This window comes from Lissotriton helveticus, chromosome 4_1, assembly GCF_964261635.1.
Source record: "Lissotriton helveticus chromosome 4_1, aLisHel1.1, whole genome shotgun sequence".
NCBI lineage: Eukaryota > Metazoa > Chordata > Amphibia > Caudata > Salamandridae > Lissotriton > Lissotriton helveticus.
In genome coordinates this window covers 248,784,656-248,798,255 of record NC_136063.1, presented here as the reverse complement: position 1 = coordinate 248,798,255, position 13,600 = coordinate 248,784,656, and the positions used below count along the sequence as shown (strand labels likewise).

Below are 13,600 nucleotides of genomic sequence, written 5' to 3'. Positions count from 1 at the left end.
TTCTCAAAAAAACATTCACAAAGAAAGCGTTCCAAAAAATATACAATGACAGTCCCAGTGATCCATTCTATCTGTGTGTCGTGTTCGCCTCTATGCCTACTATCTAGCTGTTAATATTGTGGCGTTCCAAACTTATGCTCGGCTGTTCACTGCGTGTGCTCCGTGATTGGTATTGCAGTCTTAAAATGGGTAGTATTGCTATTTTAACCATTACGGGTTCTAATACGGTATGAACGCTCAAGTATTTACTGGAGGCAGTCTATGTAGCTTGCCGTGAGCTGCTGACTGTTGTCATTAAGACAGGCATTCTAAATGTTGCTAGCTCTTTTCTATCTATGCGGTGCTGTTTTATCCCTTACCTCGCATGAGCGGGTAGCTGAACCTCCGTTCTGTTCGCGTTTTCCGTACAATTGGTGTTACGGGGCTAGTGTCAGCTGGGTATTTACGCTGCGTGCGTTTACGCGCATGCGCTCTAGGTTGAAGTTGCGCTTTTTTTTGGAAACAACATAACTTTGTTGTTCCATGGGTTTTTATCTCTGGGAATCTGACTGAAAAGCTTTGGTAGATCAGCGTGCTCTAATGTCAGTATTCATGGTGACGCATGTTAGGCCTTAGGGTGCTTCAGGCTGTGTATCAGTGTGTGTATAAGATGTCAGACAATAAGTAGGATAGTTAGAACCATGACATAAACTAGGCAGAATATCTTAACAGTCTGTTTGGGCTTATAAATAACATGAACATTCAGTCCGGTCATTGAGACCACCTGGTTTTAGGCTGTTAAGGTGATAAATCCAATGGTTTTCACGCTTGAGTAAATTCTTTTTGTTCAATGGGCCTTCGGTTTTAGGGACAGTTTCTAATATGCAAGCCCGTAACTGGCTGATATGGTGATGTTTTTCAAGGAAGTGGGTTGCCACCGTTGATTTAAGTGAGCCAGTCCTTATATTGCTCTTATGTTCCGTTAATCATGTCTTAAGTTTTCTCTCCGTGTGCCCAACATACACTGACCCACACGGGCATTTGAGCATGTATATGATGTTCATAGTGTTACATGTTCCATTAACCTTTAATGGGATCTTATGTCCTTTCATTGGGTGGAAAATGGTGTTTCCCTTAATTATGTTATGGCAGTAACTGCAGTTCATGCAAGGGATTGTTCCACGGGAAGAGTTCATAGGAGGATGTTCTTCTGTAGTTTTTAACATTTCTCCCAAATTCTTGCCTCTGGTGAAGGCGAATACTGGTTCTTTAGCGAAGGCTCCTTTAAAGTCTGGTTCCACTTTTAACATCTGCCAGTGTCGTTTTATAGTGGCTTTGAACTGGGAACTTACGTTGGAGAATTTTCTAAGGCATGTAATATTTTTCAGAACCAAGAATGGACCAGGCAACTACTTATGTATTAACTAACCACATACAGATAAGAGTAGGGTCAAAGGGAATTTTTAAGACCAAGCCTAGGTTAATATCCCCAAATACACAAATTTTACCACTAAATAAACCCGGGGGTCTACAACAGAGTCCAAACAGTACTCAGACTTTTAATAAGACTAGAGCATCACCAAAGGTATGCCACCACAACTTTACAGTCTTAGTTACATCTAGTAGCCATCAACACACATAGTCACCAGCGAGAGTAGGTGAGACCCACAATCCAGAGATGGATTCCCATCAAAATGTTGGAAGTGATCGTTTTATCATCTGGTCATCCCAAGGTGAGGGTAGGTCATCTCTAGGGAATCGAGACTCAACCAGCACTCACCAGGTAGGACGGGGTATTTGCCCACGATCACAAAAGGAATAGATACGCATATCCTTTTTGTTTTTGATTTAGGCACATTTATCACCTATGGTTTTCATAGTGCAGCACTTTGCTGTAGTAGCATTGATATAAGAGAACAGAGGCCCTGAAGAATACCTAGGGAGGTTATTCCCCCGTTATGGTAGAAACATGTCGGCCCCTTGCAGATATTTGTTTAAACTGCATATTCTTGCGCTGTTCTGGTTTTTAACTCAAAAGAGACCAACATTTATTAAAGTTTGTCTGATGTTGGTTCTCTATTCCTTTTTAATCACTTCCACTTAATCACTTCACTTTGCACTGCACGTTCCCACTTAGTGATCATACGTATGGTCATTTGTGATCGTGGGCAAATACCCCGTCCTACCTGGTGAGTGCTGGTTGAGTCTCGATTCCCTAGAGATGACCTACCCTCACCTTGGGATGACCAGATGATAAAACGATCACTTCCAAGATCTGAGTACTGTTTGGACTCTGTTGTAGACCCCCGTGGTTTATTTAGTGGTAAAACTACTTATGTATACCAGATTCATAGATGATATCTTTCTGATATGGAAAGGCAATAGCGAATCCTTATTGAACCAACTGGAAATATTAAACAACAGAAACAACCGCATCAAATTCACATGGCAAGTCAGCAGTAAAAGTATCCAATTTCTGGATGTAGAAATCAGAAGAGAGAGAAACCAATTTTGCACAAACTTGTACAGGAAACCAACAGACAGAAACAATCTACTGAAGTACGAAAGCTACCACCCCCAAGCACTAAAGACACACCTGCCCTATTCCCAGTTTCTCAGGGTCATAAGAGTGGTCTCCGAAACCAAAGAATGCCAACAGCAACTGAACATCATGGCGCAAAGATTTCAAGACAGAGGATATCCTAAAGAAACCATTGAAAACGCATTAACAAGAGCACGAAATAAATCCAGAGAAGAACTATTAGCCAGTAAATGCAAACCATCAGAACAGAGAATCACATGCGTTAGCAAATTCTCCAACGTAAGTTCCCTGTTCAAAGCCACTATAAAACGACACTGGCAGATGTTAAAAGTGGAACCAGACTTTAAAGGAGCCTTCGCTAAAGAACCAGTATTCGCCTTCACCAGAGGCAAGAATTTGGGAGAAATATTAAAAACTACAGAAGAACGTCCACCTATGAACTCTTTCCGTGGAACAATCCCTTGCATGAACTGCAGTAACTGCCATAACATAATTAAGGGAAACACCATTTTCCACCCAATGAAAGGACATAAGATCCCATTAAAGGTTAATGGAACATGTAAAACTATGAACATCATACACATGCTCAAATGCCCGTGTGGGTCAGTGTATGTTGGGCACACGGAGAGAAAACTTAAGACACGATTAACGGAACATAAGAGCAATATAAGGACTGGCTCACTTAAATCAACGGTGGCAACCCACTTCCTTGAAAAACATCACCATATCAGCCAGTTACGGGCTTGCACATTAGAAACGGTCCCTAAAACCGAAGGCCCATTGAACAAAAAGAACTTACTCAAGCGTGAAAACCATTGGATTTATCACCTTAACAGCCTAAAACCAGATGGTCTCAATGACCGGACTGACCTTTCATGTTATTTATAAGCCCAAACAGACTGTTAAGATATTCTGCCTAGTTTATGTCATGGTTCTAACTATCCTGCTTATTGTCTGACATCTTATACACACACTGATACACAGCCTGAAGCACCCTAAGGCCTAACATGCGTCACCATGAATACTGACATTAGAGCACGCTGATCTACCAAAGCGTTTCAGTCAGATTCCCAGAGATAAAAACCCATGGAACAACAAAGTTATGTTGTGTAAAAAAAAACGCGACTTCAACCTAGAGCGCATGCGCGTAAACACAAGCAGCGTAAATACCCAGCTGACACTAGCCCCGTAACACCAATTGAACGGAAAACGCGAACAGAACGGAGGTTCAGCTACCCGCTCACGCGAGGTAAGGGATACAACAGCACCGCATAGATAGAAAAGAGCTAGCAACATTTAGAATGCCTGTCTTAATGTCAACAGTCAGCAGCTCACGGCAAGCTACATAGACTGCCTCCAATAAATACTTGAGCGTTCATACCGTATTAGAACCCGTAATGGTTAAAATAGCAATACTACCCATTTTAAGACTCCAATACCAATCACGGAGCACACGCAGTGAACAGCCGAGCATAAGTTTGGAACGCCACATTATTAACAGCTAGATAGTAGGCATAGAGGCGAACACGACACACAGATAGAATGGATCACTGGGACTGACATTGTATATTTTTTTGAACGCTTTCTTTGTGAATGTTTTTTTGAGAATGTTTATTTGTATATTTCAGATTTTCCCTGATGAAGGTGCAAGTAGCACCGAAATGCATTGGAGTCCTATAAAAATGCACTATAAGTAAACATGTTTTGGAATAAGCAATTAAGATATGCCAAGATGGAACAAATAAATTGAATCTGGATGAAAGGATATATGAAATTGGTGGTGAAATCATTCTAATCAAACTTTCAGGCTGAACATTATTCAGCCATCATACCGGTGCCTAGGGTGACAGTCCTACGAACCATAGGCCTGCTACACTACGAACTATCGAATACACTCCAGGAGGGGAGTGATACCCCAGATCACGGACTAAGCAGCACCTAACATTGAGCGGTGCACATCCCGAAACTTCGAGCCAAATTTGCTAATATGCCACAATATCCTGGGGGATTTGTTTGAAGAGGAGGGTCTTCAGCTCTGTCCTAAATTAGAGCATGATAGGGCAGTCCTGGGGGATACTCCTGATCCTGGGTGCATACATTGAGAACATCTATTACCTTGTAAAGCAATGAAATTCGCAGAGGGAAATGCTGCTTCTGAAGTGTGTAGTCATGTATTTAGGAAATTTCCATTAAGACATCTCCATTTAAAGGTAACTGAAAAAACATAACTAATCAAATAGCACAAGGAATACAAGTCCTTGGGATTTGTGCTGGATTACACACACAAGTAAATATTAAACAATATTCAGTCTTTGTAAAATGTTTTCAAAGTAGGTTATGTTGAGCAAATCAAGATCCATGAAAGCGGTCATTCCATCTCTCATCCTACAACAAGCCATCACTCAAAACTTGTAGTTTGAAAGGTTCATTCTAAACTCAGCAATCACACGTCATATATAAATTAAAGCACAGACCATGCTCTCCCACTACTCCCTTTGCCTGATTCGCTTCCCTAACTATTTAAAAATCTGTACTAGTCAGAACATTAATGACTTTCCTTGCTTGGCCAATGCAAGTACCAGATTTCCTGCCTTGGAGTAGTCCTCAATGCTGGAGTCAGTCTGAGGTGATAAAAACATCTCTTCAGTCTCTTTCAGACTAAACTCATGGATATTCCAATGATTCCCGTTGAATGCACATGTAATCTTTAAGATTCTCAGCTTGACCCATACTTATAGCCGTGATAAAAAAAGACTTCACCTCCAACACTCTTTCCATTCTGCCAGGCAAACATCTACTCCACATCACCTTATCATATCCAAAGGCAGACACTGCTGTGTGGTGCACACAACCCAGCTGTAGGTTGCCTCCCTGTAGACATCCATGTTGAGGACAACTGCCTCTAAAACAACTGGAAAATCGCTGCTTCTAACCAGTGTGCCCAAGTGAATGCATCACATATTTATACATTGCTGTGACATGATATGGTTCTGCTAAAACAGCTGTCACTTACCCGCCACCATCTGAACACGTCATCGTGAATCTTGCTGTTCTGTATGGTCAGCAAGTGTGGAATAGATTCATTAAATCTCTTTTCAAACCAAGGCGAATTACTATGTTCAGCAACACACAAAGAGCAGCTGCATGGTCTTGTTGGAAGATTAACCAATCTTTTGAGATGTATCGACCACTTCAAAAAATAAGAATCGGATTGCAGGTTGTCGATAAAATAGTTGTGTGTATAAGAGGACAAGAAGCTAGTTATTATTACAACAAAAAAAGTTAGTCCCAGGGTACACACTTTAAGAATTCCTGTTTTCATACCTATTGATGTTTTCTTTGGTTTCCCGGTTTAAAAAAAAAATATGAGAGTAGCAAGTAGGGCACAGATGTAAACCTTCCAGGTATGATTTGATATTCAAACGAGGAATACTAATTCACAAGTACTCTGAAAAAAGTACTAGTCTTGCAGAACGAAATCTTAGGAATGTTGTAGATCGATTTGTATTTCATTAAAAAGCATATTGGCTCCCTCCCAAAATCCTTAGTATTGCAGCGAAAGTCTCCTACCAGGATTTTAAAAGAACAATCCATATAAACCGTTAAAAGTACTTTCCTCAGATGTTAAAAGGTGATTGTGGTGGCGTAAATAACTTCACTGTGTAAGGTTTGCAGGCAAAGGATGGAAGGGGAAGGTCACTTTCTTTCGTTGATGATAATTTTTAGCCGGAGAAATTGATGAGATCAGTGTATGGCTCTTCTAGACGATGTTTCTTGGTTTTGCTTGAACACCAGTGCTAATCTTGACATCTGTATACAAAAAAGAGGGTATAGTCAGACATTTGGATTGCATTACTATTAAAAATACTAAACGTGGTTGTGTGTCAGAATAGCAAGGACAAAAATACTGAGATCTACATATCGAAGTCCATAATATTGTGATAATAAGTGCATATAGTTACTATTCATAACTTCGCATCTACATACTTTAAAGATATAATATATCGTCATGGTATATATAGGTGAGGTTAAGTATAGCAAATGTATACTTACCTATATACATTCACTTTCACAATATTTTGTTCCTCGATATATAGGTCTAGATATTTTGGGCCCCACATTATTTTGTAGTCAATATTGAGGTGGAATACCACTAGAAGCTGTGCACACAGGGAAAATATTAGAGGCAAAGCTTGGATAAGAAATCATAGCTCTTTTTACACAAATTAATGGTTCGTACCACCCAGCATTAGATAAAAGAAGGTACACTCTCCCCAATATGAAAATCCACCTGAACAGGGCAGGGTTATCCACCAACAAGTTTCCTCACTTGCAATGTTAGTTTCTGCCAGACAGGCAGAAGCAGCTCTGCCCCATACACTCATTTTCACCCACCTTTATAATCTGACATAAGGGGTGGGGGTACCAAGTAATGGCAGAATATCCAGTATTACAGAGAAAGTTACGAGAGTACGCACCCCAATGAAATGTAGATCAATATTTACCTGCCTATAGGCAGTATGTGTTGGAAAAATTGATTAGTCTCTATGAGCCCCAGGTGGGAGTGGAGGAGAGGTCCTGGAAACCACTGGTACCTTTGAGAGGCAGAAGTGCAGGATACTGCTCCAGAGGGAAGAAACTACACCGCATCACTCCAATGAGTGGAGCCATTTCTACCTTGTGCACAACACTTCTGGCACGAAATAGTATATAAGGGGAAGGCAACGGTCATGAGATTGATAATATTGACCTAGAATAACATCACATCCAGCACATCGCCTACCACTGCATAGCTATGGTAAGTATATCATCATGATTTTTACCTCCACATCGCCTTCTAATATAATTGTCATGTGAAATAATGCAGGGGATATGGGTGGGTTACGAGGGGGGGTTACAGAGAGCTTCCCTTCCTGTTATCTCCATGCATGGTAGTAGACTGTTTACTTCTCCCTTTCTTTGCGTGCAGTTATTTTACCTACAACAAACATCACTACCTGCCCTGGCGGTAACATTTCTTTTTTTTTTTTTTTTGTAAAACATTTTATTGTTGCATTCAGATTGACATAATCACAAGAATGTACAGTCGTCGGTGCAGCCTCAACATTCAGCTGCCACCAACCCTTAATTCAACTTTTGTTGCAATGAAATAACTTTCAACTCTAAGGTCATTGAATGGATGTGTGGCCTACATCAAGCATTGTATCGAAAGCGTCAGTATATGTGGTATAACGGTCAAGGCATTTGCATCATAATTCACTCATTCACCAATTCAGCCTCTTGCTCACTATAGCCCCGTGCCCCTCCTGACATCGCTCTTTGCCCCCTGTCGTCCCACCCCTACTCTGAATCATCCTCCTCTCCCGAGTAACATTTCTGATCGGTCAGGGTGTCCACAGCTCTCCGCCGCTCAGCACCTAATGTAGAATTTATTTAATGCCAGCAGCATGGTTACAAGCAATAACCACAGATAGAGCCCTGGAACTCATATTTTAGTGGTTGTTTGAGAAACAAATGTGTATTGAACATGGACAGTTGCCATTTTTCACTGAACCAATATTTTACCAATTACTCATTTGATGATCCTGGGTAGTGGATTTAAGGCTTTGAAGGCAAGATGCTTTCTTCTCATTGAATTTAGGCCTGGGCATGAAATTCTTGAAAAACTCTGCTCCGCTTTGTACCTCACTCGCCAGCATTAAGTAGGCAAGTGCAAGAGAAGAAAACCTTACTGCAGACCAACTCCTAAGTCCCAGTGAGATTTCTCAACGTGGGCGGTCGTGGATGGCCACTACCGCTTGCATTGAGAAACCTTCTGTTTGAGTTGAGGAAGCTACCGCCTGATTAGAACATCTGCTTGAACAGCAGAAAGAAACAGCACTCTCTTCCTCTGTGCATGGAACCATCAGCGCTGATTTTCCAGCCTGGGACAAACAGCCTGTGCTGAAAAATCAGTGCGAATGGCACGACCTAATGCATTGCAATGCACGCTTGTCGGACATAATGGAGTGCAGGCAGTGACATAAAGAGCAGAATGAACAAGGCCAGGAATGCCTTCAGGATACTAAAGAATGTGTGCAGGTAATCTCAGTACAGCACCAACACCAATCTGAGGCCTTACTCATGAAACATTCTGTCCACACTCTTGTATGGAGCAAAATTCTGGTGGATGACAAAAAGCAACATCATTTAACTGTCACGCCAGTAACCAGAGAAGCATTTTGTGGCTGTTCATTATCTCCAACCAGCAACAGCTCACCAGATGCAAGGAAAAAAGCATGGACACCAGGAGGTGGATAGGACACACAATCAGAAGAGAAGACAACAACCTCACAAGAACAGCTCTAAGTGGACCCCAGAAGTCAAGAGAATGCCAAAGAACACCTGGTGCAAACTGTGGAACAGAAATGAAGGCCCTGAATCACAGAAGGGGTACTGTACAAAAACGTTCCCAAAACAAATGGAAGTGGAGGCCCTTCATTGCTTCCAGGCAGCATAAACCTATACATCAGCAATAGGATGTAGCAAAACACATGTGTACAGCTAGAATTTCAATAAGTGCAGAAGACATTCAAAGAAGGCAACTGCTCTGAAGTAAGCCGTCTATCACTGTACTGCTTAAAATCACAATCAAACTCTGGAAATAACTTCAGTGCAGCTCCTGCCAGAAAACGCATGCTTTTTAAACAACAGGGATCTTGTCCATACGCAACCAGGTAGGACAAATTCAATTGTGAGAAAAATAGAACCTGGTCCCGGTTTTGTTTTGCTACTCTTTATTTAGGTAGACTTAGTGCCTAAATTACTTAATTCATAGGCACTTAATTATTCTGTACTTTTGAATAAATTTGCACATCAATTACGAATATTTCGGCATATCCAAGTTTGACACACTACATCAAGACATTGTGTTCGACACATTAAAAACAATTAAGTAAACACATTTTGTTTGCACTCGACATTGTCCGAATTTTTTTTTAAACAATAATACAAAAGAAATATCTAACGTTTCGTGACAACAGTACATCAGTTCATTTACAGAAACAGTCCTTTTAAGGAATAGATCACTGTGTTTTAGGACTGTGCTCACAAGGACCGTTTAAAAAAAAAAAAAAAAGAGTCACTTCTCTATACGGGTGCACCTATCTAATGCACACCGATCGTTCTGTATTCCTTTGTGAGTGTTAAGCCAAATGATTATTAGATGGTACAAGCCGACGCGTTTCTAAACTCAGTTGTGATTATACCGAGTTTTCATCAGGGCTGGACTGTGTACCTGTCAAATTAAAAAAGACGGAATGATTGGGGGGGGGGCCCTAAATTTTTTAAAACAATCTTGCTAATTATTTCCTTTGCTGATTACCTCTGTCTGAAACAGGCTCGTTTTTGATCCTTTGAATGCAACATGTACTTGCGCTATCTCATAATTCCTTCTTGGTCTGACTGTGAAAAAAAGGAGACATAATTTGTCTCATATGGGTCTTGAAATTGTAACATTGTATTTCTTATAGATACGAAATTTCTAAATGCGGCTATACGGGACTTACTGCTCAATTATTCAGTTGTGGTATCAAACTTCATCCGTTTTTCTGGCAGCAGCTCGTTTAAATGACACTCTGGGTTAAAGAATTTGACCAGCTGTCTATAATACGTGTATTTAGAAAAGTGCTTCAATTTTATGTTTCATTCGGTGAAAGTAAGTTGTTTTGCTTCCCACTTACTTAGAAGAGGGCGATTATTCGAGTTGCTCTTCGGTCTCACCATTTGGCATTTGTTTAGCAAGCAAAGCACTTCAGCATTAGTTCCATGCCTGCTTGTTTTCTCTGTGCATGTAAAAGAAGAGGGAGCGTATTGTCAAGTTCGGTTTAGCTCAGCCCGGTGCGTGTTTGCTAAAAATAAACTTTGTGGGCGCTCACCTTTCAGTAAGTGTTGAGTGAGTGCTGTCAAAGCCGGTTGCACTCTCGTCTGCGTGTTGCTCAGAATGCGTTCTAACTCGCACGACTGTTCCCGATATTTTCAAACGTTTAAACAGATAGTGGTTCTGCCCCATTGGAATTGTGGGACATGTAGTCCGTTTTTTGTCGAATTCAGGGAATGAGATGTTTTTTGCAGAAGTTAGTTGTTAAATTCCAGTGGCACCGGCTGATCTTGCAATAGAATGTTTGATTTTGAGTGATTCAGAAGGGGGAAAGGGAGTTTTTTTTTTTTTGCGCATTTGTTTGATTCTGTTTCCAATAAGCGTTCATGAACTGTGGTGTCTTTATACGGAGGACTTATCGAACTGTTTGATGTAACTCTGATAATTCATTCAGTCCTTTGGTCACACAATTGAATTTAAGGATCAAATAGGCTTCTCTTCTTAACAGGATAGTTTCTACATCTCCTCCTCTCGGGGGAATTTTAATGCCAGATAGCACTGTCCATTTAAAGTCTTTTTCTGTATGGTTCCTCTCTACAAAGTGTTGAACCATAGGTGCAGTCTGCACTTTAAGTTTTAATTGTGAGCGGTGTTGTGACAATCTTTGGTTTATTTGTTGGCTGATCTTTCCAATATAAAGTTTGGGACATGGACAAATTATGGCGTAGACTAGATGTCGGGTTTTGCAATTGGTGAACTCATTGTGGGTCCATTTAATGGAAATAAATTCGAACACTGATCCTTCTACTGTGGTTACACAGGAGGTACAGGTTCCACACTTGTGGTGTCCTACTACTGGTTTGAGATTCCACAGGGAATGTAAATCTTTCTTAACTTTAGTGGTCCCCAAATCGGCTCTGATGACTTGCTGGCCAATGCTCTTATTTCTTTTTAGTGCGAACAGCGGTTTTTCCATTGGCATGTCTAAATTCGATATTAAATGCCAATTCTTTAGAATGATCGCCTTAAATTTATTTGTGTATGGGCCATATGTGAACACACATATGAGTTTATCAAGAGGCTTTTTGATTTTCTTGATCAATAACTCCTCCCTGGGTGTGTACCACGCCCTTTTCGTTGCATGTTTTAAAAAATTTTTGGGGTAACCCCTGGTTCTCAACTGGTTACACAAAGTACAAGCGTGTGCCGCAACATCCTCTTTTCTGGAACAATTACGTCTTACTCTAAGTAGTTGACTGTAAGGTAAGTTGGCTTTGAGACTTTGCGGATGAAAACTCCGATAATGGAGTGTTGTGTTCTTATCAGTAGTTTTTCTGTAAAGGGTGGTAGTCAACTTATTTTCAAATGGAAAGACCTCCACGTCCAGAAACGCATGCTGGCAGACTCGATCAAAACTGGGAAGGAGAGGAAACATTCAGGGCTTTAAATGGGAAAAAAACTGGAGATGCTCTAAAAGTGGTGTGGCAAATTTCTTATAGGGGTGTGGCCTTTCCGAATAGGGGCGTGGTCTAAATCAAGATAACTAGCATTGTGTGCTTTAGAAAATCATGAAGTCGCATCCAGCAAAGGATAATAAAATAGGCAAAAAAGTATATTTATTAAGTATAAGCCATAAACTACCAAACACTTTAAAAAAACATGTAAAAATTACTTACATTACTTAGAAATCTATTGCAGGATTTAACAAAACCGTTGAAGATATTCACTGTGTCTATTTTGCTGGGGTTTCTCACAACAAATTTACAGCTTTGCATCAAATGTTTCAAATGGAGGACTATTGAGTTTTACCCATGAGCATGAAGAATTGGTCTCTATAAGAAGAGAGGCCCTTGTTGGACTAGCAAATAAGTTCATTGCGCTGAAACCTCTCTCGCAATCCGCATTACTTGCTGGCAGGGTTTCTATGCAAACTACTAACTTTTTCAATGCTTATGGGCTTTTCTTTCCACCGAAATCTTTGAAAAGTCAAAAAGCTTGGATAGTATCTCTTGCTGGCACCTGAAACTCTGAACACAGTTTCTGGATATAAGTTTCACCATAAAGAATGCATTCATCACTAGAAGGCAAGTTGCCTACATCTAGCACACTGAAGCTGGCTATAAGTTCTTTCTCAGAATCCGGGGCACATCGTTTATTGATATTTACAGACAGACTTTGGTAAAACTTATTTGGATTAAGGGCCACAGAGTTACTTCTACCATGGAAATGAGGAACATTCTTGAATTTGCTCTCGTCAATTGAGAACCAGGGAATGGGAGCAGAAGAGCAATGGCAAACTGGAGCCCACCTCCTTTGCGCAGCTCTGTTTCAAGAGACAGCATTCCCTGTCTTGGTGTTACAAGGGGAGGAAAGCTGACTGGCTGTAGGATTGAGGGCATGTGCTGTACAGATAATACTGGGCATATAACAAGGAATAGATTCCTCATGAAACAAGCCGTTCTGGCTTCAGCAGAGAGTGGTACAACAGTGACCCGTGGCATGCCAGGAATCTGACTGAAGGACCCGGTGCACTGCTGCAAACACACTTGTAAAACCCACCAAACAAAGTAGGCAAGAAGCAGCACTACAAAGGGGCATGGCAGGAGAGGTGCTAACGGTGACCCAAGAAATAGAGAGGGTGACAATGAGCAACTGCGAGGGCTCCCAACCAGATGTGAACTGAATTATAAACTGGAAAGTGAGGGCAGCTATTGGGCTAAAGTCCAGAAGAAGTGTTGAATATGGATCTCCCCCAGTGGTGTAACAAAGGCCCCCCACAGCCCCCACGATGCGGGGATCCCCAAGCTCCTGAGTGTGGTCAGAGGGGGCCCCCTCAAGGTACTTTGCAGGGGGGGCCCTTACGTTTTGCATGCCACTGACACGTAAGTAGCAACAGGGCGAGCTGTAAAGAGAAGGCAGGCCCACCGGTAAAGCGTGTGATCATAATCTCCCCCCCTGTGCAAACTCCAGTTACCGGTTACCTTAGGATGTGAAGGTCCCCGCTGATCTCCCGTGAAGCCGCTTTCGCCGGTGGGATGCGTCTTGGCCTCGATGATGAGCGCAAGGGAACCCCGGTTGCTAGGGGACGCCTCGCGCTTCTCCAGACGCAACATAGCTCCGCCTGATGAACCTCTGCGTTGCTGGGGGAAATCCTCATTGCTGTGACCAATCTGAGCGCGGATCGGAAATGACGATCCCGGGCCGGTGGTTGTGAATACTGG

At 41.5% G+C, this 13,600-nt stretch overlaps 1 protein-coding gene across 1 annotated transcript in view; it reads right to left on the bottom strand.

The window, feature by feature from the left end:
• LOC144828503 (CMP-N-acetylneuraminate-beta-galactosamide-alpha-2,3-sialyltransferase 1-like) overlaps nucleotides 1–13,600 on the bottom strand; it is a 593,148-nt gene that overhangs the window by 248,624 nt on the left and 330,924 nt on the right. Inside the window, exon 2 of the mRNA XM_078686728.1 lies at nucleotides 5,535–6,331. Coding sequence (XP_078542854.1) covers nucleotides 5,535–5,843 — 309 coding nt within the window. The 5' untranslated portion in view covers nucleotides 5,844–6,331. The remainder of the gene's footprint in view (nucleotides 1–5,534; nucleotides 6,332–13,600) is intronic.